This window comes from Salmo trutta, chromosome 33 (genome assembly GCF_901001165.1).
Source record: "Salmo trutta chromosome 33, fSalTru1.1, whole genome shotgun sequence".
NCBI classification, from domain to species: domain Eukaryota; kingdom Metazoa; phylum Chordata; class Actinopteri; order Salmoniformes; family Salmonidae; genus Salmo; species Salmo trutta.
The window spans coordinates 18,533,522-18,561,149 of record NC_042989.1 but is presented as its reverse complement, the minus strand read 5'-3'; the positions used below and the strand labels follow the sequence as shown (position 1 = coordinate 18,561,149).

General features: G+C 40.0%; 2 protein-coding genes across 2 annotated transcripts in view; one reads left to right on the top strand and one right to left on the bottom strand.

Moving 5' to 3' along the window:
- c33h14orf180 (chromosome 33 C14orf180 homolog) overlaps positions 1 to 22,607 on the top strand; it is a 24,004-nt gene extending 1,397 nt beyond the window's left edge. The window contains exons 2-8 of the mRNA XM_029730127.1: positions 170 to 200; positions 5,664 to 5,750; positions 7,429 to 7,555; positions 18,247 to 18,386; positions 20,178 to 20,353; positions 20,442 to 20,568; positions 21,626 to 22,607. Coding sequence (XP_029585987.1) covers positions 170 to 200; positions 5,664 to 5,750; positions 7,429 to 7,555; positions 18,247 to 18,386; positions 20,178 to 20,353; positions 20,442 to 20,568; positions 21,626 to 21,831 — 894 coding nt within the window. The 3' untranslated portion in view covers positions 21,832 to 22,607. The remainder of the gene's footprint in view (positions 1 to 169; positions 201 to 5,663; positions 5,751 to 7,428; positions 7,556 to 18,246; positions 18,387 to 20,177; positions 20,354 to 20,441; positions 20,569 to 21,625) is intronic.
- Positions 22,601 to 27,628, bottom strand: tmem179ab (transmembrane protein 179a, genome duplicate B). The gene is made up of 4 exons (XM_029730128.1): positions 27,269 to 27,628; positions 25,504 to 25,641; positions 25,212 to 25,290; positions 22,601 to 24,978 (listed from the first exon to the last, which is right to left on the bottom strand). Exons 1-4 carry the CDS (start codon positions 27,568 to 27,570, stop codon positions 24,796 to 24,798), a joined length of 702 nt encoding a protein of 233 aa, XP_029585988.1. The 5' UTR covers positions 27,571 to 27,628; the 3' UTR covers positions 22,601 to 24,795.

Below are 27,628 nucleotides of genomic sequence, written 5' to 3'. Positions count from 1 at the left end.
GAGAGAGGGTGGAGTTGTTCATTCCCCTCCACAATACAGTAGCTTATACGAGAATAGTGGAATGTGAATGGTCATACATGGTAATATGAGTAGAATACAGACAGACAATTAATTGTGTAGCATATTCATATCATACAATCCTAATATGTGTTCTCCTTTGTGATTACAGATTGCTGAACTCTTCATCTCCGAAAATAATTGTATCCTTTACGCACAAACGGAGGCCTTGTGAGACCAAACCCCTATCCCTTATCTGACCCCACTTCCAGATAACTATTAGTACTATCTTTGCATGAAACCCGTGACTATGCTAGGGAGGAAAAAATGGTTTTCTTTTTTGGTGGCAGTGGCCTGCGGGTATGGTGAATTCCAGTACAAAATGTAATTTGGCTGTACAGAAAAAGCATTGTAGAAAGAGGGAATTTGTGTCCATGGGACAGAATATTATCACAGCTTTGTCCCAGAATGCTCAAGGTTTTGAATGGGGTCAGGCTTTTCTCTTAAGAGGATTTGTAAGTGCTTATCTCCCAACAACACAGAGTATTAGAAAGCTAATTAACCTGTATTCTGCAGTGGCTGTGTGTCACCACCACTGCCATTATCCACTACAGGCCAGTGCAGTATATTGCTCAGATAAGAGGGGTGCAGTGTTGCAGGATATATAACCTCTTCCCATTGCATTCCTCCATGTTACTGAGACATTGAAACACTTTTCACGCCAGCTCAAGTTATCTGCCTCAGCAAGACCCAGCTCCTCACAACCCATCTCCCAAAATAGTTTGATCTACTGGGCTCACTTCATCAATACATATCCATAGTCTCCTCATGTCCTCAGAAGACATTTATTTGAGAGGCTCATAGGTCATGATAGGGTTAATTAAGTCTTTGGACATGAAAGAGACACATAGCATCATTGAATAATTATGTCACAATGGTGTCATATGTTAATAGTAACATATAAGCTTCATAGACACAGGTCATTACCACCATAACGATTTGAAGTAGATCGTTTTAAACTATTTACAAAGTCATTTGAGTTTTATCATGGAACTTGTTACGTGGAACTCATACAGTTGTATGATCCAGACATGTATTTTTGTCAACACAGAGATTAGGCCAGAACAATGGGATACATGACAGAGTGATTGTCCCAGTTAAAGTCACTGCCTATTGGGCAAAATCAACGTTGTTTCCACGTCATTTAAAACCCAAAATTAAATGTGATGATGTTGAATCAACGTAGATACTGATTGGATATGAAAAAGTCATCAACGTAAGGGAATGTTGTATTTTTTTCACCTAACTTTTAACCTAAATCCAATGACATGTTTAATTCACATTAGTTACCAAATGTAAGTCAAACTGACATCTGTGCCCAGTGGGTGGTCCCTGAGGACAGGTTAAAACCAGATATTCATGTGGCTGGGCAGAGACAGAGTTTAACAGACTTTTAAAGTGCTTTCTGGGTTGTATTTGGGAAGGTTCCCTGGGGAGTGAGGGAGGTGAAGACTTAGCTTAATCTAACTGACTCTGATGGGAACACTTATTTTCACATGCACAGACTAAAAAACATAAACTCTCAGCATCAAATGCCATAATAATAACTCCCAGTTGCTGGAATTCTTCTCAGGGCTCTCTGACCAAAAGTCATCCTGGCTTTCATGGAAAGTGTATTTGTCTATCCATTCAATTTGGCTCTCAAATTAGATAAATAAATAAGCCAATCAAACTGAACTTTCAGTCAAATCATTCTCAGGATGTTTTCTGTTACAGTTTCATGTTTGTAATCAACACAATCAAAAGCATTTTATTGTCTGTTTTGTGGTATAGTGTTGACTGTATGAGAATAGTGTCACAAGCCACATATGCTTCAGAGTGCTTCCTTTAGAGGTTATCTCAACCTTGACCCTCTCCACTTCACGTGTACTGCATGTGCTCTAAATTGAATTCACCCTGCCGTTGGAAGGGGGTCTCTGTCTGCTTTTTTTGTTTCTATGTTTTTTTCTCCCTTATTTCGTCATCACCAACTTAGGGTGGAGGACTTACTCAGTGTGGGTTCGCTGCATTGTTGTTGTTGTCCTGCCAGGTTGTAAATACCCCAGACCAGCAGAAGTAGTGCTTTGACCTCTGTGGTCTGCCTGTGAAGTAACCTTCTATCCCAGAGGGTCCTCATCATACTCACCTCACTGTTGGCAGTTAGCATGGGGCTTTCTAATGTAGTGATATGGACTTAATGGGTCTCTGATCATAGTGGAATTATCTCCAGATTTCAAAACACATTAGAAATTTCACCTTGGGGTGATTTTGTAAAAACATTTTTGAGGCATCACGTGGTATTGACAGTTATTTCATGATTTTTTGGGGGGGATGGATCGAGTAGGTACAGTTTATAAGCCAGGATATACAATGCAATTATATCTGTTTTTGTAATCCATACTGAATGTGTTAGTTGTAAACGCCTCTCCAGCCATCTTATTGGCATGTGAAAAGTGTTGTGTCTGTAATGGCCATCAACACTGGCACTGGTACTCCCTGTATATAGCTCCACATTGATCTGGTACTGGTACTCCCTGTATATAGCTCCACATTGATCTGGTACTGGTACTCCCTGTATATAGCTCCACATTGATCTGGTACTGGTACTCCCTGTATATAGCTCCACATTGATCTGGTACTGGTACTCCCTGTATATAGCTCCACATTGATCTGGTACTGGTACTCCCTGTATATAGCTCCACATAGATCTGGTACTGGTATTCCCTGTACATAGCTCCACATTGATCTGGTACTGGTACTCCCTGTATATAGCTCCACATTGATCTGGTACTGGTACTCCCTGTATATAGCTCCACATTGATCTGGTACTGGTACTCCCTGTATATAGCTCCACATTGATCTGGTACTGGTACTCCCTGTATATAGCTCCACATTGATCTGGTACTGGTACTCCCTGTATATAGCTCCACATTGATCTGGTACTGGTACTCCTTGTATATAGCTCCACATTGATCTGATAATGGTACTCCCTGTACATAGCTCCACATTCATCTGGTACTGGTACTCCCTGTACATAGCTCCACATTGATCTGGTAATGGTACTCCCTGTATATAGTTCCACATTGATCTGGTACTGGTACTCCCTGTATATAGCTCCACATTGATCTGGTACTGGTACTCCCTGTATATAGCTCCACATTGATCTGGTACTGGTACTCCCTGTATATAGCTCCACGTTGATCTGGTACTGGTACTCCCTGTATATAGCTCCACATTGATCTGGTACTGGTACTCCCTGTATATAGCTCCACATTGATCTGGTACTGGTACTCCCTGTATATAGCTCCACATTGATCTGGTACTGGTACTCCCTGTATATAGCTCCACATTGATCTGGTACTGGTACTCCCTGTATATAGCTCCACATTGATCTGATAATGGTACTCCCTGTATATAGCTCCACGTTGATCTGGTACTGGTACTCCCTGTATATAGCTCCACATTGATCTGGTACTGGTACTCCCTGTATATAGCTCCACATTGATCTGGTACTGGTACTCCCTGTATATAGCTTCATTATTGTGTATTTTATTCCTCTTGTGTTACTATTTTTCTTTTTATTATAATTTTTTAACTCGATTAAGTCTACACCCATTGTATTCGGTGCATGTGACAAATAAAATATGTTTTGATTTGAACAGTCATTACCTCAGCGGCCCAGTAAACCCTGGGCCGCTGAGGTAACCCACAACTGTCTGTCAGCAGCCCAATATCTCTACCTCAGCTGACTATTATATACGGCCAACGAATAGGAATGAGGCACATTGCAGGATATGCAGGATGTTTAGAAGAGGATCGTAGTAAACACATTAAAAAATTCTACTTGTCCACTGGATGTCTACTGGAGTCATAAAGTATGCATGGCACTGCATACACTGTGTATCCTTCTGGCTAGTGAAGTCTATTAGGAGTGTGTGTTAATGTGCTTCTCGTGTATTTTGCTAGTCATAAAAGGTAGCCTCTTTCCTTTCACATGGACAGTTATGATAGGGTTTATTGACTACTGTCATTTAAAGATGCACTATGCAGAAATCGCTCCGGCTTTTCCTGGTTGCTAAAATTCAAATGGTTTGCCTAATTTCACTTTGTGACAAAACAAGAAAGTATAGTGTAGAAAATCATAGTACATCTGAATCGCTGTGAACTATCTTTTCCATAACCAAAAATATTGTATTTTCAGTTTGAAGCTGGGGTACGAAACCAAAAGTAAAAGACACAAAAACAAAACTTAAGAACGGGAAGCATAGAAATAAGGCAAATAGCCTTTATTCACGGTGTATAATACATACATTTTTAAAGCTTTTATTTGTATCTAAACTGTGCTACTTTAACGGCAATCAATAGGTCACACACAAGCATTCAGAATTAGAACTCAGCAAAGTCTGGTCTCACGTGCTACAGAGAGCTCCTGCTTTTGAGTAGGCCATTTACGCCAGGCTGTATGTCTGTGTTTATTTTAAGCACATTTTCCTTGTCAAGCAATGCTTTTTAAATTCACCTGTCAAGTGCTAACGGTGTCAACATACAAAGGGATGCATTTAATTCAGTATGAAGAATGCCTTTGACAAAGTGAACCAACTCGGCTCCTGAGTCTATTTTTAGGGATGGCACACATATTTGGTGCCTTAGGGACAGATCTAAATTCATTGGAGGGAGGGGTGGTCCAAAACAGGGGAGGGTTGTCAAGCTTTTTTTTGTTGCTTTGGGGAGGGTTGTGTGTTTTGTATTGGGCACAGGGGAGGGTTGTGTGTTTTTTATTGGGCACAGGGGAGGGTAGCACATTTTTCCCTGATTTACATTCGCTCTTCTGCTCATATTTTCCCTATAAACAATGGCTTGACTTTTGATATTACCCTAATAAAGTTTAGAAACATTTGTGAAGGTTTGGTATGGTGTGGCTATTATTAAGCTTTAGCTACTGAAGGCCTATGATACTGACTTTATTGTGCAAACCCGGTCACTTAAAAAAATCTTTGGGTATAAATGTATTTTTTTAAAGGACAAATAAAATCTATCAATCAATAAATTCAAACTGTGCAGTGACCAATTGATGAACGGAAAGAGACATCGTTTACAAAACACAAATGTTTGACATTTGGAGATTGTCAAGCCAAGCCTTCGATACTGGGTAAACCTAAATTGTAGGGAGGGATGCATTTTCTGTTGAGATCGACAGTCTATTTGTGGTGTTGATAACACAAACCATGATATTGAAGTGCCCAAAGTTAGTATGCTTTGTTTATTGGTTGTGTGGTGCATTGGCACAGAAGCCTGTTGGTGGACACCTTGAGTTGGAACAGCCCCCCTCCAGTAAATTTAAATCCATCCATGCAGAATCAGATACCCAAAATAATTGACACAACATTGACAAACAAAACACTGCAGTAGAATGGCCAGATATTATAGTCCAGGCCTTCACAGAGACTATGATTTGAGCTATCTGTTTAGAATGTTGGTGATGAGCCTGTTACTTGCTGAGGTCACATTCAAGAGCCATAAAAAACAAAAACACATTGCAGTTAAGCCTGGCAACAACAATGTTTCTGACTCTACAACTGACTAAATCCCTTTGACAATTGAGCCTGATCCTTCACCTATATAAATAGACAGCAAGGCCCTGCAGTTCATTCAGGCTGAGAAGATGTTCTACGAGGTTTATCTAATTGAGCTCACCGCTGTTCAGGGGAGCACAGGCAAGTATATTTACATATGTAAAATGGTGGCGTCCACAAGTTCAGCTTATCACCATCTGACAAACATGTCAGTAGTGCTTTGTCATTGCCGGTAGTCATTGATCTGGGTTGGCCGCCCACCATTGGGCATAGGTACAAGGAGCGACGAAGGATGTCGTTTAAGTACTATGAGGGTGGTTGATGAAGCAATTGGACTCACCTGAGTGAGGCAGGCTTGTGGCTAATGAAGATTGGATGCAGGTGAGCAAATTGGCATGGGTACTGCTCTACGTCCATATATGGATTTCCTTGCCACTCTGCTGCCTTCCATTGTGGATGTCTGGACCCATATATGGAGTTCCTGCTACAGGGCCGCATTCCAATATGAATGCCGCTACCCATGTATGGAATTCCGCATTCCAATATGGAAGTCTGAGTCCATATATGGAGTTCCTGATCTAAGGCTGCATTCCAGTACAGAAGAACAAGCCCATATATGGAAGTTCCTGTTGTGGATTAGGTATGTTGTCTGAAGCTTAAAGCTGTCCTCCCAAAACTGTGTTATAAACTACACTTAGCACTCTAACTGGGTGATTTGGGGGTGCCCTAATGAAATGCCATTGCTGTAAGCTATCAATTGTGGTATACAGTATGGTATGCAGTGTATTTTTAGGACATTTCTATTGTAATATACCAATCTAAAATTATATCAGTGCAATGTTTGATTCTGTACAATAGAGAAACAAACCTCAGCCAGAGAGCCTGGTGTATCCCTTACAACCCAACAGGGTTGGCCAGTCATCTCTCACCTGCTGCCTCTCCTCTCCAGACATCTGCCTTCATCAGTCATCTTGTCTGTCTGTCTGTCTGTCTGTCTGTCTGTCTGTCTGTCTGTCTGTTCGGAGGCTGCTGATTCAGCAGCAGGAGGTAGCAGGAGTTATGGGATGGACAGGGAAGACAAATGGCCATGTTAGGCATTATCTCATAAGGAGTTGTGTGGCGCCATGGAATACTGAGGCCCCTGATTCAGCACTGTGCCAGCTGCTCTGTTTCTCTCTCCTGGGGCAATGCTGGCATCACAATCACTCCACCAGCCTCCTCTCTCTCTTCAATCTCCTGTTCAAACCTCGGCCCATTTCCATCTCATTTTGATTATCTGACAGATATTGGACCTACCAAATTTTCTATGCTTTCTATTCTTTTCCCTCATCCTGTTAAAAGTTTCTGTCCCCTTATTGCCATTTCTGAACCACTTTACTTTTCAGTTTACCTCTCTCCAACATTAGGCTGGAAAAGCTTTTATGGAGGCTAATCTCCACTCCCACCAGGGTCAGCTCAGGTGTTTGTGTCTGTGTGAACAGGTAGCTGTGCCACTGCTCTTGTGGGTGTGGTGAGTGCGCTGTTTGCACTCACAGTATCCTCTCCCTTCCCTCTTCCCTCTGCTCTCTATCTGACGTCTCCTGCTCACTATCCTGTTGGCTCCACTGTACCCTGCTGTTCAGACTCCACTCTCATCTCCACACTGCCAGCCCTGCCAGAGACCACATCACCAGCATTTTGGATTCTGTTTACTTGCTATGTAGAGAGACAGAGGGAGTTAAAGGGATATAAAGAGCAAGAGAAGGATAGAGCGTGAGCAAGAGGGATCGAGACAGACGTTAGCAGGCGGCTGATTACATGCCCTGTGTGTGTGTAACAGGCCCCCAGGAGGAGGCTTTGCTGGGCTCGTCTAGGACAGGATGGGTATCCCCAGAGGAGCTATCGGATCAGGCCTCCCAGGCACAGCATTTTGAGCGGCTGGCCCAGCTTTGCATCATGAGTAAAAGGTACGTAGAGTTAACAAGAATAACGCAAATGTCCTCTCTTGCAATAAGGGCAGTGCTGTATAGTATTGTTGGTCTTCCACTCATTAAATGAGACATCTTTGCTGTTTCTGTTCTGCTGGCTTTTCTGAACTGGTGTTGGTAATTACTGGGTTTCAAGTAAGGATGGGATGAGAAAGTAGATATTAATATTATGCCTGATATAGACAGCATAATATATACTGATACTGTAGGTGTTTTTGTTTGCTGTTAAAGGCTCCAAAAGGCTGTAGTTATATTTACTAGATGCTGTATTTTGATATTTTGGCTAGCTCTGTTCCCCAGTAAATTACTTTTGAAGGGCTGTATGAGTGTATAATATTTACAAAAAGAAAAACAGTGATACTGTCATTCAGACATGAGACTATTTCACTGAGGCATTGTTCGCATTCTGTAGTTTTAAATTGGACATTTCTGAATTATATGCTTATTTCTAACAGAAATCTACAGTATTTAAACTGTATGCTGTCTCACATCTTAAAGTGATACTCAGTTCCATATTGCCCCTCCCCCAGATTGTTAGTGAAAGATGGGTTTATATGTTCATAGTGCTTTGAAAATATGCCAGGATGAAAATTTACCTCGCCCAATAAACCAGTGCAGGAAGAAGTGTTTGCATCTGTGGCCCTCATGCAAAAACCACCGATGTGAATTTACCTGTGGAGGTGGAGAAAAGGACAACATCCCTAATGGGAGTTTCAAGTGTTACCAGAACACATTGATCTGATGTCCTTGATGCTGGGGTATTCTGGTAGGCCACAAAGACAGGAACATACACATTTATTTGCCCCTCCTGTCAATAGTTGGAAGATTAGAGAATTTAGCCTGATTGGCTAGAGAGGGTGGAAGGGGGGAACAGGTATCCTGACTACTCACGCTAAATTCTTCTGCTGCTCCGTCGTTCACTACATACTAGTCATACATCCATTTTGCAGGAGAAACTGAAGTTAGGTTGAAAACCCGGAAACATCCACTTTCTTGGTTTCTGCTGTTTGATCTCTCATTCTTGTACAATACTTTTAGTTTAGCGTGTCTCTAGTACTATACTATTAGTTTAGGGTGTCTCTAGTACTATATGTTTAGTTTAGTGTGTCTCTAGTACTATACTTTTAGTTTAGCGTGTCTCTAATACTATACATTTAGTTTGGGGTGTCTCTTGTACTATATGTTTAGTTTAGGGTGTCTAGTGCTATGCTTTTAGTTTAAGGTGTCTCTAGTACTGTACTTTTAGTTTAGGGTGTCTCTAGTACTATACTTTTAGTTTAGTGTGTCTCTAGTACTATACTTTTAGTTTAGCGTGTCTCTAGTACTATACTTTTAGTTTAGGGTGTCTCTAGTACTATACTTTTAGTTTAAGGTGTCTCTTGTACTGTACTTTTAGTTTAAGGTGTCTTGTACTATACTTTTAATTTAGTGTGTCTCTAGTACTATACTTTTAGTTTAGCGGGTCTCTAGTACTATATGTTCAGTTTAGTGTGTCTCTAGTACTATACTTTTAGTTTAGGTTGTCTCTAGTACTATATGTTTAGTTTAGGGTGTCTAGTGCTATACTTTTAGTTTAGCGGGTCTCTAGTACTATACTTTTAGTTTAGCGTGTCTCTAATACTATACTTTTAGTTTAGGGTGTCTCCAGTACTATATGTTTAGTTTAGGGTGTCTAGTGCTATACTTTTAGTTTAGCGTGTCTCTAGTACTATACTTTTAGTTTAGGGTGTCTCTAGTACTATACTTTTAGTTTAGCGTGTCTCTAGTACTATACTTTTAGTTTGGGTGTCTCTAGTACTATACTTTTAGTTTAAGGTGTCTCTTGTACTGTACTTTTAGTTTAGGGTGTCTAGTACTATACTTTTAATTTAGTGTGTCTCTAGTACTATACTTTTAGTTTAGCGGGTCTCTAGTACTATACGTTCAGTTTAGTGTGTCTCTAGTACTATACTTTTAGTTTAGGTTGTCTCTAGTACTATATGTTTAGTTTAGTGTGTCTCTAGTACTATACATTTAGTTTAGCGTGTCTCTAGTACTATACTTTTAGTTTAGGGTGTCTCTAGTACTATATGTTTAGTTTAGTGTGTCTCTAGTACTATACTTTTAGTTTAGCGTGTCTCTAATACTATACTTTTAGTTTGGGGTGTCTCTTGTACTATATGTTTAGTTTAGGGTGTCTAGTGCTATGCTTTTAGTTTAAGGTGTCTCTAGTACTGTACTTTTAGTTTAGGGTGTCTCTAGTACTATACTTTTAGTTTAGGGTGTCTCTAGTACTATACTTTTAGTTTAGTGTGTCTCTAGTACTATACTTTTAGTTTAGGGTGTCTCTAGTACTATACTTTTAGTTTAGGGTGTCTCTTGTACTGTACTTTTAGTTTAAGGTGTCTTGTACTATACTTTTAATTTAGTGTGTCTCTAGTACTATACTTTTAGTTTAGCGGGTATCTAGTACTATATGTTCAGTTTAGTGTGTCTCTAGTACTATACTTTTAGTTTAGGTTGTCTCTAGTACTATATGTTTAGTTTAGGGTGTCTAGTGCTATACTTTTAGTTTAGCGTGTCTCTAGTACTATACTTTTAGTTTAGCGTGTCTCTAATACTATACTTTTAGTTTAGGGTGTCTCCAGTACTATATGTTTAGTTTAGGGTGTCTAGTGCTATACTTTAAGTTTAGCGTGTCTCTAGTACTATACTTTTAGTTTAGGGTGTCTCTAGTACTATACTTTTAGTTTAGCGTGTCTCTAGTACTATACTTTTAGTTTAGGGTGTCTCTAGTACTATACTTTTAGTTTAGCGTGTCTCTAGTACTATACTTTTAGTTTGGGTGTCTCTAGTACTATACTTTTAGTTTAAGGTGTCTCTTGTACTGTACTTTTAGTTTAGGGTGTCTAGTACTATACTTTTAATTTAGTGTGTCTCTAGTACTATACTTTTAGTTTAGCGGGTCTCTAGTACTATACGTTCAGTTTAGTGTGTCTCTAGTACTATACTTTTAGTTTAGGTTGTCTCTAGTACTATATGTTTAGTGTGTCTCTAGTACTATACATTTAGTTTAGCGTGTCTCTAGTACTATACTTTTAGTTTAGCGTGTCTCTAATACTATACTTTTAGTTTGGGGTGTCTCTTGTACTATATGTTTAGTTTAGGGTGTCTAGTGCTATGCTTTTAGTTTAAGGTGTCTCTAGTACTGTACTTTTAGTTTAGGGTGTCTCTAGTACTATACTTTTAGTTTAGTGTGTCTCTAGTACTATACTTTTAGTTTAGCGTGTCTCTAGTACTATACTTTTAGTTTAGGGTTTCTCTAGTACTGTACTTTTAGTTTAAGGTGTCTTGTACTGTACTTTTAATTTAGTGTGTCTCTAGTACTATACTTTTAGTTTAGCGTGTCTCTAGTACTATACTTTTAGTTTAAGGTGTCTCTTGTACTGTACTTTTAGTTTAAGGTGTCTTGTACTGTACTTTTAATTTAGTGTGTCTCTAGTACTATACTTTTAGTTTAGCGGTTCTCTAGTACTATATGTTCAGTTTAGTGTGTCTCTAGTACTATACTTTTAGTTTAGGTTGTCTCTAGTACTATATGTTTAGTTTAGGGTGTCTAGTGCTATACTTTTAGTTTAGCGTGTCTCTAGTACTATACTTTTAGTTTAGCGTGTCTCTAATACTATACTTTTAGTTTAGGGTGTCTCCAGTACTATATGTTTAGTTTAGGGTGTCTAGTGCTATACTTTTAGTTTAGCGTGTCTCTAGTACTATACGTTTAGTTTGGGTGTCTCTAGTACTATACTTTTAGTTTAAGGTGTCTCTTGTACTGTACTTTTAGTTTAGGGTGTCTAGTACTATACTTTTAATTTAGTGTGTCTCTAGTACTATACTTTTAGTTTAGCGGGTCTCTAGTACTATACGTTCAGTTTAGTGTGTCTCTAGTACTATACTTTTAGTTTAGGTTGTCTCTAGTACTATATGTTTAGTGTGTCTCTAGTACTATACATTTAGTTTAGCGTGTCTCTAGTACTATACTTTTAGTTTAGCGTGTCTCTAATACTATACTTTTAGTTTGGGGTGTCTCTTGTACTATATGTTTAGTTTAGGGTGTCTAGTGCTATGCTTTTAGTTTAAGGTGTCTCTAGTACTGTACTTTTAGTTTAGGGTGTCTCTAGTACTATACTTTTAGTTTAGTGTGTCTCTAGTACTATACTTTTAGTTTAGCGTGTCTCTAGTACTATACTTTTAGTTTAGGGTTTCTCTAGTACTGTACTTTTAGTTTAAGGTGTCTTGTACTGTACTTTTAATTTAGTGTGTCTCTAGTACTATACTTTTAGTTTAGCGTGTCTCTAGTACTATACTTTTAGTTTAAGGTGTCTCTTGTACTGTACTTTTAGTTTAAGGTGTCTTGTACTGTACTTTTAATTTAGTGTGTCTCTAGTACTATACTTTTAGTTTAGCGGTTCTCTAGTACTATATGTTCAGTTTAGTGTGTCTCTAGTACTATACTTTTAGTTTAGGTTGTCTCTAGTACTATATGTTTAGTTTAGGGTGTCTAGTGCTATACTTTTAGTTTAGCGTGTCTCTAGTACTATACTTTTAGTTTAGCGTGTCTCTAATACTATACTTTTAGTTTAGGGTGTCTCCAGTACTATATGTTTAGTTTAGGGTGTCTAGTGCTATACTTTTAGTTTAGCGTGTCTCTAGTACTATACGTTTAGTTTAGGGTGTCTCTAGTACTATACTTTTAGTTTAGCGTGTCTCTAGTACTATACTTTTAGTTTAGGGTGTCTCTAGTTCTATACTTTTAGTTTAGCGTGTCTCTAGTACTATACTTTTAGTTTGGGTGTCTCTAGTACTATACTTTTAGTTTAAGGTGTCTCTTGTACTGTACTTTTAGTTTAGGGTGTCTAGTACTATACTTTTAATTTAGTGTGTCTCTAGTACTATACTTTTAGTTTAGCGGGTCTCTAGTACTATACGTTCAGTTTAGTGTGTCTCTAGTACTATACTTTTAGTTTAGGTTGTCTCTAGTACTATATGTTTAGTTTAGTGTGTCTCTAGTACTATACATTTAGTTTAGCGTGTCTCTAGTACTATACTTTTAGTTTAGCGTGTCTCTAATACTATACTTTTAGTTTAGGGTGTCTCCAGTACTATATGTTTAGTTTAGAGTGTCTAGTGCTATACATTTAGTTTAGCGTGTCTCTAGTACTATACTTTTAGTTTAGCGTGTCTCTAATACTATACTTTTAGTTTAAGGTGTCTCTAGTACTATATGTTTAGTTTAGGGTGTCTAGTGCTATACATTTAGTTTAGCGTGTCTCTAGTACTATACTTTTAGTTTAAGGTGTCTCTAGTACTATACGTTTAGTTGGAAGATTAGTGCATTTAGCCTTATTGGCTTGAGAGGGCGGAAAGGGGGAACAGGTATCCTGACTACTCAAGCTAAATTCTTCTGCTGCTCCGTCTATCACTACATACTAGTCTGAGACGGCCGTCATTGAAGTCGTTTTTGGTGATGAGGTGCACGAGGGGTGTTGTTCAAAAGAAATAATCAGCGATTGAATCGTCTCTAACCAATCACAGTATCAAAGCCAATGACAAATTTTCAAACCACCGCTTTACCCAAGTGCGTTCTGGCTCTGGCCTAACCTATCGGTTTCTGGACCAATCAGACGCCCCCGAATGTGTTCACATTTTTTGGTAACCTAACCTAGCAGGCATAAAGAATATGGCTGACTGCAGTCCCCACATCCATTTTGCAGGGGAAACTGAAGTTAGGTTGAAAATACTGTATCCCTGAAAACCGGAAACATCCACTTTCTTGGTTTCTGCTGTTTGATCTCTCATTCTTGTACAATACTTTTAGTTGAAGGTGTCTCTTGTACTCTACTTTTAGTTTAGTGTGTCTCTAGTACTATACCTTTAGTTTAGTGTGTCTGTAGTACTATACTTTTAGTTTAGTGTGTCTCTAGTACTATACCTTTAGTTTAGTGTGTCTCTAGTACTATACTTTTAGTTTAGTGTGTCTCTAGTACTATACCTTTAGTTTAGTGTGTCTCTAGTACTATACTTTTAGTTTAGTGTGTCTCTAGTACTATACCTTTAGTTTAGTGTGTCTCTAGTACTATACCTTTAGTTTAGTGTGTCTCTAGTACTATACTTTTAGTTTAGTGTGTCTCTAGTACTATACCTTTAGTTTAGTGTGTCTCTAGTACTATACTTTTAGTTTAGTGTGTCTCTAGTACTATACCTTTAGTTTAGTGTGTCTCTAGTACTATACTTTTAGTTGAAGGTGTCTCTAGTACTATACTTTTAGTTCAGTGTGTCTCTAGTACTATACTTTTAGTTGAAGTGTAACGGGTGTCGTAATGATCAGACCAAAACGCAGCAGGAATATGTATACTCAACTTCTTTTTAATGTTGAAGAAGGAAAACAAACCACGTATACAAAAACAATAACCAACACTAAACAGTCCTGTCAGGTGTACAGACACAAAACAGGAGACAACTACCCACAAAATCCCACAGAAAAACACCTCTCTGAAATAGGACCTTCAATTAGAAGCAACTAGGAGAAGCTGCTTCCAATTAAAGGTCAACCCCATTAACTAAACATAGAACTAGACATACTAGATAAACATAGAAATATACTAACATAGAACATAGCCCAACAAACCCCGAAACACTCTAAACAAACACCCCTCTTACATAATAACATAACCCAACAAACCCCGAACAACATAAAACAAACACCCCCTGCCACGTCCTGACCAAACTACAATAACAAATAACCCCTTTACTGGTCAGAACGTGACATGAAGGTGTCTCTAGTACTATACTTTTAGTTTAGGGTGTCTCAAGTACTATACTTTTAGTTTATGGTGTCTCTAGTACTATACGTTTAGTTTAGCGTGTCTATTGTGCTATACTTTTAGTTTAGCATGTCTATAGTGCTATACGTTTAGTTTAGTGTGTCTCCAATGCTATACTTTTAGTTTAGGGTGTCTCTAGTACTATACGTTTAGTTTAGTGTGTCTGTAGTACTATACAGTGGGGGGGGAAGTATTTGATCCCCTGCTGATTTTGTACGTTTGCCCACTGATAAAGAAAGGATCAGTCTATAATTTTAATGGTAGGTTTATTTGAACAGTGAGAGACAGAATAACAACAAAAATATCCAGAAAAACGCATGTCAAAAATGTTATAAATTGATTTGCACTTTAATGAGGGAAATAAGTATTTGACCCCCTCTCAATCAGAAAGATTTCTGGGTCCCAGGTGTCTTTTATACAGGTAACGAGCTGAGATTAGGAACACACTCTTAAAGGTCGTGCTCCTAATCTCAGTTTGTTACCTGTAAAAAAGACACCTGTCCACAGAAGCAATCAATCAATCAGATTCCAAACTCTCCACCATGGCCAAGACCAAAGAGCTCTCCAAAGATCTCAGGGACTAGATTGTAGACCTACACAAGGCTGGAATGGGCTACAAGACCATCACCAAGCAGCTTGGTGAGAGGTGACAACATTTGGTGCGATTATTCGCAAATGGAAGAAACACAAAAGAACTGTCAATATCCCTCGGCCTGGGGCTCCATGCAAGATCTCACCTCGTGGAGTTGCAATGATCATGAGAACGGTGAGGAATCAGCCCAGAACTACACGGGAGGATCTTGTCAATGATCTCAAGGCAGCTGGGACCATATTCACCAAGAAAACAATTGGTAACACACTACGCCGTGAAGGACTGAAATCCTGCAGCGCCCGCAAGGTCCCCCTGCTCAAGAATACATATACATGCCCGTCTGAAGTCTGCCAATGAACATCTGAATGACTCAGAGGACAACTGGTGAAAGTGTTGTGGTCAGATGAGACCAAAATGGAGCTCTTTGACATCAACTCAACTCGCCGTGTTTGGAGGAGGAGGAATACTGCCTATGACCCCAAGAACACCATCTCCACCATCAAACATGGAGGTGGAAACATTATGCTTTGGGGGTGTTTTTCTGCTAAGGGGACAGGACAACTTCACCGCATCATTTGACGGAGCCATGTACTGTCAAATCTTGGGTGAGAACCTTCCCTCAGCCAGGGCATTGAAAATGGGTCGTGGATGGGCATTCCAGCATGACAATGACCCAAAACACACAGCCAAGACAACAAAGGAGTGGCTCAAGAAGAAGCACATTAAGGTCCTGGAGAGGCCTAGCCAGTCTCCAGACCTTAATCCCATAGAAAATCTGTGGAGGGAGCTGAAGGTTCGAGTTGCCAAACGTCAGCCTCGAAACCTTAATGACTTGGAGAAGATCTGCAAAGAGGAGTGGGGCAAAATCCCTCCTGAGATGTGTGCAAACCTGGTGGCCAACTACAAGAAACGTTTGACCTCTGTGATTGCCAACAAGGGTTTTGCCACCAAGTACTAAGTCATGTTTTGCAGAGGGGGTCAAATACTTCTTTCCCTCATTAAAATGCAAATCCTTTTATAACATTTTTGACATGCGTTTTTCTTGATTTTTTTGTTGTTATTCTGTCTCTCACTGTTCAAATAAACCTACCATTAAAATTATAGTCTGATAATTTCTTTGTCAGTGGGCAAACGTACAAAATCAGCAGGGGATTGTGTCTCTAGTACTATACTTTTAGTTTAGGGTGTCTCTAGTACTATACTTTTAGTTTAGCGTGTCTCTAGTACTATACATTTAGTTTAGCGTGTCTCTAGTACTATACTTTTAGTGTAGTATGTCTGAAGTACTATACGTTTAGTTTAGGGTGTCTCTAGTACTATACGTTTAGTTTAGGGTGACTCTAGTACCATATGTTTAGTTTAGCGTGTCTAGTACTACACATTTAGTTTACCGTGTCTCTAGTACTATACTTTTAGTTTAGCGTGTCTCTAGTACTATATGTTTAGTTTAGGGTGTCTCTAGTACTATACGTTTAGTTTAGGGTGTGTCTGTAGAACTATATGTTTAGTTTATGGTGTCTCTAGTACTATACGTTTAGTTTAGCGTGTCTCTAGTACTATACGTTTAGTTTACCGTGTCTCTAGTACTATACGTTTAGTTTACCGTGTCTCTAGTACTATATGTTTAGTTTAGGGTGTCTCTAGTACTATACGTTTAGTTTAGGGTGTCTCTAGTACTATACGTTTAGTTTAGGGTGTCTCTAGTACTATATGTTTAGTTTAGCGTGTCTCTAGTACTATACTTTTAGTTTAGCGTGTCTCTAGTACTATATGTTTAGTTTAGGGTGTCTCTAGTACTATACGTTTAGTTTAGGGTGTCTCTAGTACTATATGTTTAGTTTATGGTGTCTCTAGTACTATATGTTTAGTTTAGGGTGTCTGTAGTACTATACGTTTAGTTTAGGGTGTCTCTAGTACTATACGTTTAGTTTAGGGTGTCTCTAGTACTATATGTTTAGTTTAGGGTGTCTCTAGTACTATACGTTTAGTTTAGGGTGTCTCTAGTACTATACGTTTAGTTTAGCGTCTCTAGTACTATACTTTTAGTTTAGTGTGACTCTAATATTATGCTTTTCACCCTAAAGTTTGAAAGAAACATGAAATGTACAGAATGCCCCAAATTCATCCACCCATTATATGCCTCCCAATCCAATGGACTTGTTTGGGTGCAATATTTTATTTATAGGGTTTTAGAAGACTCACATCCTACTACAGCACTGGAGCACTGGAGCTTGTGGCAGTTTGGAATTGGGAGGATGGCAGCCTCTTCATCTTTACTGGGTCATAGACATTTTTGTAGGTGTTTATGAACGGTCTATGAGATGAACATTAACCTTGGACACTGATGGAGTAATGAGGACTACCAAGAGAAAACTGGAAGAGATGGACTCATATAACTGTCTTTAGTAGTCAGTGCTAAGTCAATGCCAGCCTCCGTCTTCTCTCTTGGACAGAAAGTTATCGTGCTTCCTGAATCTTTCAGCGCTGTGGCAGGAAGTCCTTCGGCCGTTGAAGGGCTTCGCTGTACTTTGGCGATCGGATGTCCTCAAATTACATTCTAAAACAGTGCAAACAGACACCTGGCCATTACTAATTGAAGGGAAGCGTGGTTTTGGAACAGAGATCGTGACATCTGTGACACTACACAGGACTTGCTCTACATCCATTGGCACACGTAAGGGCCGGAATCTGTCTTGCCATGCTATGCCCACCTAGCTCCATGCCAGAGCGGTATAGCTGTGGAAGGGTGCATGGTAAACCAACCGGTGGGAGCCATGGCAAAATGGACAATAAAATGTATTTTATATGTTCCTGAAGTACATGTTTGTTTGAGGTTGCTTTCTATGGGTTGGAGGTTGTTGTTTTAATTGGTGTTAGTTGTTTGTCTGGATTTTCTATTGACACAGCCCACTGGGGAAAAAACTTGCGCATCAATGTTGTTCCCACATAATTTCAACAACATAATTCAATCTGATGACGTTGAATCAACATGGAAAACAGATTTCATTTGCAAAAAGTTTTGTCTTTTTTTTCACCCTCCTTTAACTTAAATCCAATGACATGGTGACATGTTTTGTTGATTTCACAATGAATTTACGTTAGTTGAAATCTAAACCAAATGTAAATCCAACTAGACATTCAAATGACGTCTGTGCCCAGCGGGAGAAATAATCCATAAAATGTTAATTATCTCTGTGTTCCTGTCCTTCGTCTTTTAGACCTCATCTCGCTTTAGAGTACAGTGGGAAAGCCACTAAGATCCATCAGAGGGCCTTTGGCAACGACCACCCCATCACAGACAAGAGTCTGGAGCTGCTGGCCACCGTCTACGCAGAAATTGGCAAAACAGAATACTCAGGTAAAATCCCTGAATAAAGACAGAACACTTTAAAAGCCAGTGTCATGCTGAAATAAACATGGATGAATATTTACAGTAGGTTAACTCAATAGTCATGAGTGTTCCATCATGGCTGAGTATGTCAGCATGTTCTTCTCAGTGTGACAGGCGGGCACAGGCAGTGGAGAGTTTATAGTTGACAGTTTGTAGTTAAACTGGACCCTGAGAAGTGATTTGGTGTAGACCTTGTCACTAGGTTGACATAAAGCACTCTCTTGTGGCATGACAAACCGGAAAGCAGCTGTTAAGCCCAAGAACAACTTAACTGCTTTGCTTCAGCGCACACATCGCACTATAAGTGGCTTACATAATTCCAGTTAGCCCTCCTACTGTATGATGTCTGCTCAAGGAATTGTTAAATGAATAAACACACCCACTCAGAGTGGTTTTATATAGAGCTGAACAGAAAATACTTATTGTGAAATTGACAGTTTGAGGCCACTGTATTGGTGTGCTCATGCTTCACTCGCATGAAGAGGAAGTGGCATTTTCATTGTTTTCCAAAGTTGCCGTTTTTTGGGTAGAAAGGTGTGCTGAAGAAGGTACTGGGTAAAATGTGTCCTAGATGTTGAGAACAGCTGTTGAGTCAGTGTTCACAGACAGGGGTGCTCAGTAAAGCAGGCTATGTGTAGGACCTGGGGTGCTAAGAGAACGGTTCCTATTCATGCCAGTTGACCTTCTTGGCCATATCCTTGATAAAATATTGTCAATAAGTACAGAGAACAGCTGAAGCACGGACACAGTTTGTCTTTGCAATGTAAGCCAGGTCACTGTCAGGATACACATTTCATTCACGTGCTTCTGCAAGCGGTACCAGAGCACCAAGTCTAGGTCCAAAAGGCTCCTTAACAGCTTCTACCCCCAAGCCATAAGACAGCTGAACAATTAATCAAATGGCCACCCAGACTATTTGCATTGACCCCCCCCCCCCCTTCCCCCTTGTTTTTACACTGCTGCTACTCACTGTTTATTATCAATGCATAGTCACTTTACCCCTACCTACATGTACAAATTACCTCGACTAACCTGTACCCCCGCATATTGACTCGGTACCAGAACCCCCTGTATATAGCCTCATTATTGTTATTTAATTGTGTTCTTTAAAAAAAAATTGCTTTAGTTTATTTAGTAAATATTTTCTTAACCCTATTTTCTTAAAACTGCTTTGTTGGTTAAGGGCTTGTAAAGCGTTTCACTGTAAGGTCTACACCTGTTGTATTTGGCGCATGTGACAAATAAGACTCGATTTTATTTGATTTATTTTGTACACAAAGCGTGATTTCTCTGTGACCTAAAATGGCTGTCATAGAGTTGTCATTGTGGGTGTGAGCTGCACTCCTCCTATAAACCCATTTATTGATAGTTGGACGGTCTACATGTCGCTAGTGCAGTCTATTCCACATCTTTCATAGTACAAAGCCAGTGCAGTGCTTTTGTGATCTGGAAATGTGTGTGTTGTAAGTACCACTGCACTGTAACTGTGTATATAGTAAATGGCCACGATGGAGTCAACCCTGATGTTTTTCACAGAAATGTTTGTTTTTGTATTTTGAACTTTCATCTTCAGCTCTATCTACTGGATATTATAGGTGAATGCACCAATTTGTAAGTCGCTCTGGATAAGAGCGTCTGCTAAATGACTTAAATGTAAATGTAAATGTACACAGTAGTTATCTACATGTTTATTGGTAGCTTGGATCCAGGTTCCATCTGTGGTCAGAGACTCATGTTTACTCATGGTTAATTCCTTAGATTCCCTAGACCAGTGTGTGTCAGCGCTTTCCAAGAGGTTTGCTGCTGCCGAGTCCTTCAGAGACACACTCAACAACGGTCTTTCCCACTCCCATTCCCATTCCCACCGGGATAAACGCTCCGAGGTCCGGCACAGGAAAGACCCCCGCCCACTGGTGAACACACCAAAACCCAAGGTGACACTTTTATTTCAATGACTGAAATGTCCTCAAAACTGGTGTCCATTGTGTCCTCACTTCTAATGATATCTCACCCTCTCCTCAGGTCATCAACGGTAAAATCCCCATGTCCATACTGAAAAGGTCTGGCTCAGGACCAGACTCAGAGCCCAGACACAGACGGAAAGGCGAGCGGCGGGTCCGGTTCAGGGAGCCTGAAACCACTGTGCATGGTGAGAGAGACATCAGGATCAGAGATCAAATACCAAACATATGGAGGCCATGAGGACTAGATCTTTCCAAACTTTAAAAGTTTGAGCCCATTCGGTGCATGTAACGAGCCGAGGAGAGATGGCGTTGCCCTCTGGTGCATTCTGACCTCTACTTAGTCACTCTCATTCCTCTCTACTGCACTGGAAGGCCTTGGTCTGCAGAAACAAGAAACACATTTGTCATTGGACTATTCCACTGGGTTTTATAGAATTAAACACTCACTATATCAAAACGTATTAAACAATGCTTAGTAATACATTGGTGAGTTATACTGCTAAATCTACTGTTCTCCTAATTCTCTATGGGCCACTACTACTGAACCTTACAAAGGGATCTGCATTGTTATGGCTTAGCTGTAAAAGAAAATGAACAAGATACAGTAAAATCCTGTGATTAGATTGTAAAACACTGTCCCTTGAGGATACTGTAGTATTTAATGTAACTCTGAATTTACAAAAAGAACAAACATGAGCAAGCTATTTACACTTCATGATTAATTATGCATGAAAATGACGCAGCCTTTTCTTTCTTTATTTACTTGCTTCTTGTCTATCGGTTTCGCAGACATTCCATACTATGACCGTTTAGTTGGTAAGTCTGTCTGACAGTGGTCCCAAATAATAGCACACTAAGAACATGGAGCAAGTGTCACCCTCATTGACTGGTCATTACTGACTTGTTATACTAAATCTGTGTAAGGAAGACTGTTGAGTGGTGCTTAATATGAGAATTTGCAATCATAGACATTTTAATATTGTACTGTGATGCATGGGTATTCCTCCCTCAATTGTACCCACTTTTGATATTGCATATTCCAGTCCAGTATCTGGTGTATGGCACTTTTTATACTGTTAATAAAGAGACTGAAAATCAGGCCTTTAGCTACAATGGGGTGGAGAAAAGTGATTTTGGCATCAGGAAAATGACATGCTCCTCACTCCTGAACATGCAGACTGAATGAGCCTTTACAAATCATAAATCATTCAACAGTTTGTTGTTGGTTCTTTTGGTTCACAGCCTATGACACGTCACCGCCCAGCCCCCACCTGGCCCTGTTCACCTGCCTGTTCCTGCTGATGTCACTGCTGGGCGTGGCCATGTTCTGCACGGACCGCCGGCGCCCACAGCGTGTCTGTGAGGAGCTGGAGGCCTCGCTGGCTGTCTACCTGATACACATAAAACAGCTGCTGTGGGGCTGCTGGATCTGGCTAACCATGCAGTGACTGAGACCCACCAGAGGGGGAGACGTGGAGGACTGCATTCACTCTCTTCATTACATGTCCCTTGAGGTGCCCTACCTAGCCTGGTCCACGAGCACCTCAGTCATACACACTGACTATCTATCTATGGTGTTGAGATGTGCACCCCTGCTGCTACGCTCACACCCATATATGGAGAAATGTGTAATCCCAGAGATATTTAGCCTCCATGCCTGTATACTGTATGTACCTAAGTGGTGGGTATGTTACCATGTTCGTTTTGTTGATAAAACGTTTTGCACATCAGCAAATGTCGACGCTCACTGGTATGCTCACTTAATTGCTACAATAATTTACATGTTCCTTTCTTGGCACAATCTATTGTGAGTGAATGTTTCATGGAATGCCAAATTAATTGTATTTATTTAATTACAATGCTATGTCATTTGTGTACTTAAAAGCTAACTACAGATATGAATGTGTATATACCGTATACTAAGGACTATCACAATATTACGCCTTGTTATTGCACATAATTGAATGTATAAAGTGTGAAAAACTGCTTAGAGTTGGCACAAAACACCCTTACCGTCTAAAATAAGGATTATGGATTGAGTCAAGCACAATGTGACCACCTTCTGAAAAGGATCGCTGAAACAGGCACAGGACTGCTTTTCCTAAACTCGGTCCTTGGGATCCCAACGGGTGCACGTTTTGTTTTTTGCCCTAACACTACACAGTTTAGTCAAGTGATCAAAGCTTAATGATTAGTTGATTATTTGAATCAGCTGTGTAGTGCTAGGGCAAAAACCAAAACGTGCACCCGTTGGGATTCCGAGGACCGAGTTTGGAAAACCCTGCTGTAGTCTGACTATTTTTAGGTCAGATCAATTTTGGGTTCCCAGTTGGACAAAAATGAGAAAACCTTCACCACAATAATATGAATACTCTCTTTCCTGGGAATGTACTCAAATTCAATGAGTGCTTATGATTTTGACAGTGTACCTCTTGGTAAATGCTAAAATGCCTCAAATAATATCCTCTATCCTCTAAATTGTATTTATTCTTCCATACTGCATATCTGCATCTACTCAAATATCAAATACTTTTATTTTCTTTAGAGTACATTTTGTAAGGGCTTTTGTTACATTTCTATTTTTTGATTGTGCCAATATTCAGATTTTAATCTTGATGTCAAATGCTTTTAAAGTTAAGGATTATTTGAGAATTGAAAAGTACTTTAAATTAGAGCAAATGCTAATGATGCAAAGTAAAGAAAGGAATCTACATGAATTGTACGGTCCAATGGTCTGTGGTAAGATGCAGCAACATTATGACACTAATTGAATCATCACTGTGGGACCTTCAGTAATTGGAACCATTCAAATATAGAAATTAAAGTCTCTTCTATAAACAGGTCGAGCTTTAAAGGACAATGTGATGCTTATCATATACCTCTCGATCCGAGCAATAAAACACAAGACATTATTTCCACTAATACATATTCTTTAAACAGTATAACAGGTTTCAGGGAACACAACTATAAGAAAGAGTCGGTGTTGGAAAAATCTGAGCAATATGATGCAACCAATGTCTGAATGGAGGAGCTACTGAGACTGAAGGTTCCCTTTGCACCATCAAACGGAACTACTGTCATTAGCAATACAAATACCCAGCAAGTCAACATGGCCTGTTTCTGCACATTTTGGTTACTAGCTGCATTTCACTGCTGACAATATGCCTGTGGTCACTTTGAAAGAAGTGCCTTTTAGAAGGATTTTGTAGTTTCTATATTTTGTTATTTATTTGAATTATTTGAAATAAAACTGTCATTGCATACCAAAATCTGTGAGGGTGGTGGGTTGTGTGTGTGTGTGTGTGTGTGTGTGTGTGTGTGTGTGTGTGTGTGTGTGTGTGTGTGTGTGTGTGTGTGTGTGTGTGTGTGTGTGTGTGTGTGTGTGTGTGTGTGTGTGTGTGTGAGATAAAGTGATGATCCATCTTTCCATGCTGCGGACTACATTTCCTCACACACAACAGCACAGAACTGGCCTTGGATAATGACTTATCCCATCTATGTTACTTATAATTTGTTCACTCACTGTCAATGTTTTTTTGGGGCGTGAGGATGGAGGAATATCGGACCCTGTGCCTCATGACCAGCCTGAACTTTTATGATTATCAGGATGATCAGGTACTGATTTATCTAGTTATGTGACTCTCAGGCATTTCCTCCTGAGTTCTGTCCCAGTCAACATGTCTCTTACATAGTACAGTTTTCATTTTTACAAAATACTGTTTGGTAATTGTAGATACTGTATAATACACCGCAAAAGCACACATCATACTCTGTTGCTGCATGTAGGCAAGGAAGTCACACATTACTGAAAGCCTGCACAATCTGAATGTATTGGATTGTTACAAAAAATATATTGCCCAACATCAACAACTACATCCTGCTCACACCGTCTAACGTCACATGCACACAGTAAAAAATAAAATAAAATAAAAAAGATCAATTTTCACCATCCTTTAACCACCCTGTGTTGAGTCATCATCTAAGTGCAGCTAAATAGGAAGTCATTTAAAAAAGAAGTCTCTATGTTCCATTTCTATCCTCATTAAATGGCCTTGATTCTCTGAGCCAATTGACGCTCCAGTGAGGGCCTTGAAGGGGAAGACATGTCAGCAGCAACTCATTAACAAATATAAATATAGCAAGTGGACAAGTGGATTGAATCAGCTCCACAATACAGCCGGAAACTCTTTACCCTACGCTTTGCTGTCAACAGCAGTGTTTTCAACTGGTAAATCAGACAGCATATATCTGAGGAGGAGTATATGTAAGCAAGGCATAACAATGCACTCTAATCACAGTTAATAGAATTTCAGTTGATGGCATATAGGTTGTCAGGGGCTGGCCTATCTATGATGGCAGTAAGGGTAGGATAAGAGGATATGTTTCAGTGATGTGCACGTGTCCTCTGGGTGTTAGACCATGCCACTCTTCATCTGGTTGGCATCAGAACCCCGGCGGGACGAGCGTCCCAGCAGCAGCTCCTTCTCGTGGATCAGACTGTCCAGAAGGTCCTCCTGGCGGTAGTTGTGGTAGACCTTGAGGAAGGCCATGACCATGATACCCATCCACGTCAGCCACGCTGCCCACAGACCAAACTGCAGGTAGGAGACAGGTTTAACATATATAATATAGCTACAGGGTTCAACTGTGATACCCAGTCACGTCAACCACGCTGCCCACAGACCAAACTTCAGGCAGGAGACAGGTTTAACATATATAATATAGCCACAGGGTTCAACCAGAGCTGGGTCAAATTTGGACAGAAGACTCTGGTACAGTCTCAAGTATCAACACAGTGTATGAGTCTACACATTCGTCTGACCCTTACCTGAGCAATGGCAAACTGGTCATAGAACGAGGAGTTGTCAAGGCCTAACTCCAGATCAGTGTCCTGCAGGTCCTCACAGCTGAAATACAAGTAAAGAGTAAGGTGTGAGTTTAGGAGAAGAACTGCTCATACTGTTACTTTGGTCACTGAGATTAGGGGACACGACTAGTCACATGATCATAGGTATACGGTCGGAACTCAATACTATTTTTAAATCTTGCCACAGACAATCGAAGAGCTTGGGAGACATGTAAGACAGTGTGAGGTACAGACAGGGTGTTTTGAGTCTCACCTGCTGGACATGCTCCCTCCCTCTGTGATGGCGTCACACCACAGGTTGAAGCCCACACTGACGATGGTGCTGGAGAGGAACACTGTGAACACCACCAGGGAGCTGATCACCAGATTCAGGAAGGCATTGAACAGGGAACTACGCTCAGAGAGTGAGAGACAGAGAATATACACTGATTGTACAAAACATTAGATTGACCATGACAATTTTGAACATGAAAAGTTATTAATAAACAAATTAAGCAGATTTGGGCAGTCTTGATACCAAATTTTGAACAGAAATGCAATGGTTCATTGGACCAGTCTAAAACTTTGCACATACACCGCTGCCATCTAGTGGCCAAAATCTAAATTGCATCTGGGCTGGAATAGTACATTATGGCCTTTCTCTTACATTTCAAAGATGATGGTACAAAAAAATATACAAAAGAATGGTTGGTTTTTTCTTTGAATTATCTTCTACCAGATTTATTGTGTTATATTCTCCTACATTCCTTTCACATTTCCACAAACTTCAAAGTGTTTCCTTTCAATTGGTACCAAGAATATGCATATCCTTGCTTCAGGGCCTGAGCTACAGGCAGTTAGATTTTCAAATGTCATTTTAGGTGAAAATTGAAAAAAAGTGGCGGATCCTTAAGAGCCTTGAGACAATTGAGACATGGATTGTGTATGTGTGCCATTCAGAGGGTGAATGGGCAAGATAAAATATTTAAGTGCCTTTGAACAGGGTATGCGAGTAGGTGCCAGGCACACAGGTTTGAGTGTGTCAAGAATTGCAATGCTGCTGGGTTTTTCACGCTCAACAGTTTCCCGTGTGTATCAAGAATGACCCACTACCCAAAGGACATCCAGCCAACTTGACGCAACTGTGGGAAGCATTGGAGTCAACATGGGCCAGCATCCCTGTGCAACGCTTTTGACACCTTGTAGAGTCCATGCCCTGACGAATTGAGGCTGTTCTGAGGGCAAAAGGGGGTGCAACTCATTAGGAAGGTGTATAATGTGATTTCTTTAATACCATCCTTGTCACTTTTCCTTAGTGTTGAATTGGATTTGAATTGAAGATGTCTGTGGAGATTGTGGTGGTTTTTTTCTTTTTATTCCAACCATCTTGTCAAATGCTTGAGTGGTGGGTTTTAGTTTTATTGTGGCTATATTGCGTTTTTGTTAATGGATGCTATGACCAATATAAAGAGATTGGTGGTGTAGCTGTATCACAATAATTCATTCGTTCTTAGTTTTAGATAGGCCTACATGTTTTTTTTAAGTGGATGGTCTGTCACTGTTTCATTCTGACACCTAATGTCAGACCAATGAAATCGTCTGCAATGCACAGTAGTAAAACATGTTATTATAAAGATTGCAGACACATCTCTCCATAAATGCAGTTTCTGTGATTGCAACTCTGTTGAAAAGGCAGAAAATGGCATTTCTTCCCTCGGGCTGATTAAACATATTGATTATGCAGCTACGCAGGGTGATGGGCAAATTGTGCCATAGCAAAAACAATCCGGTTTTTTTATTCTGTGGGGCCTAGATCTGTAGAAAAGACTCCGAAAAATATATTAAATGAATGGCTAGCGGGTTTTGTTTTTGCTGTATTTAATCAAGCAGCATCACTGATCATTCGGGCGTGGGAGTGGATGGGCTGCTTGAAACACACCCCATCTCTTTATCGCTCTTTAAAAATAATTAAGATAAAATACACACGAAGAAAACATGCAAAGTAATGCAGAACAACCACAAATTATTAGGACACTCACTCGTCGTGGCCTTTGCAAAGAAAGAACAGCAGTCTCCATGCCTGCACTGCGGAGAGGACGAGAGATGCTATCCCGACAAAAGTGATGAAACTGCAGGAAGACTCCGGTCCCCACTCCTCAACGATGAAGCGCTGCTTTGAGACTGTGATGTTCTCATTCTGCCACATACCACGAGTGAAAAGCAAGCATTTTCCATGAAAATCCTCCGTGTTTTCGGAGAGAGGCACTACGGAAATAAAGCCAAACACAAACGCCAAAAAATAGAGGATGCATTGTGCGAAAAGTACATTATCGAGGGCCATTTTCCCATATATTTTCTCTTACTGCGTCCGTTGCATCGACGACTGCGCAGTAGACACT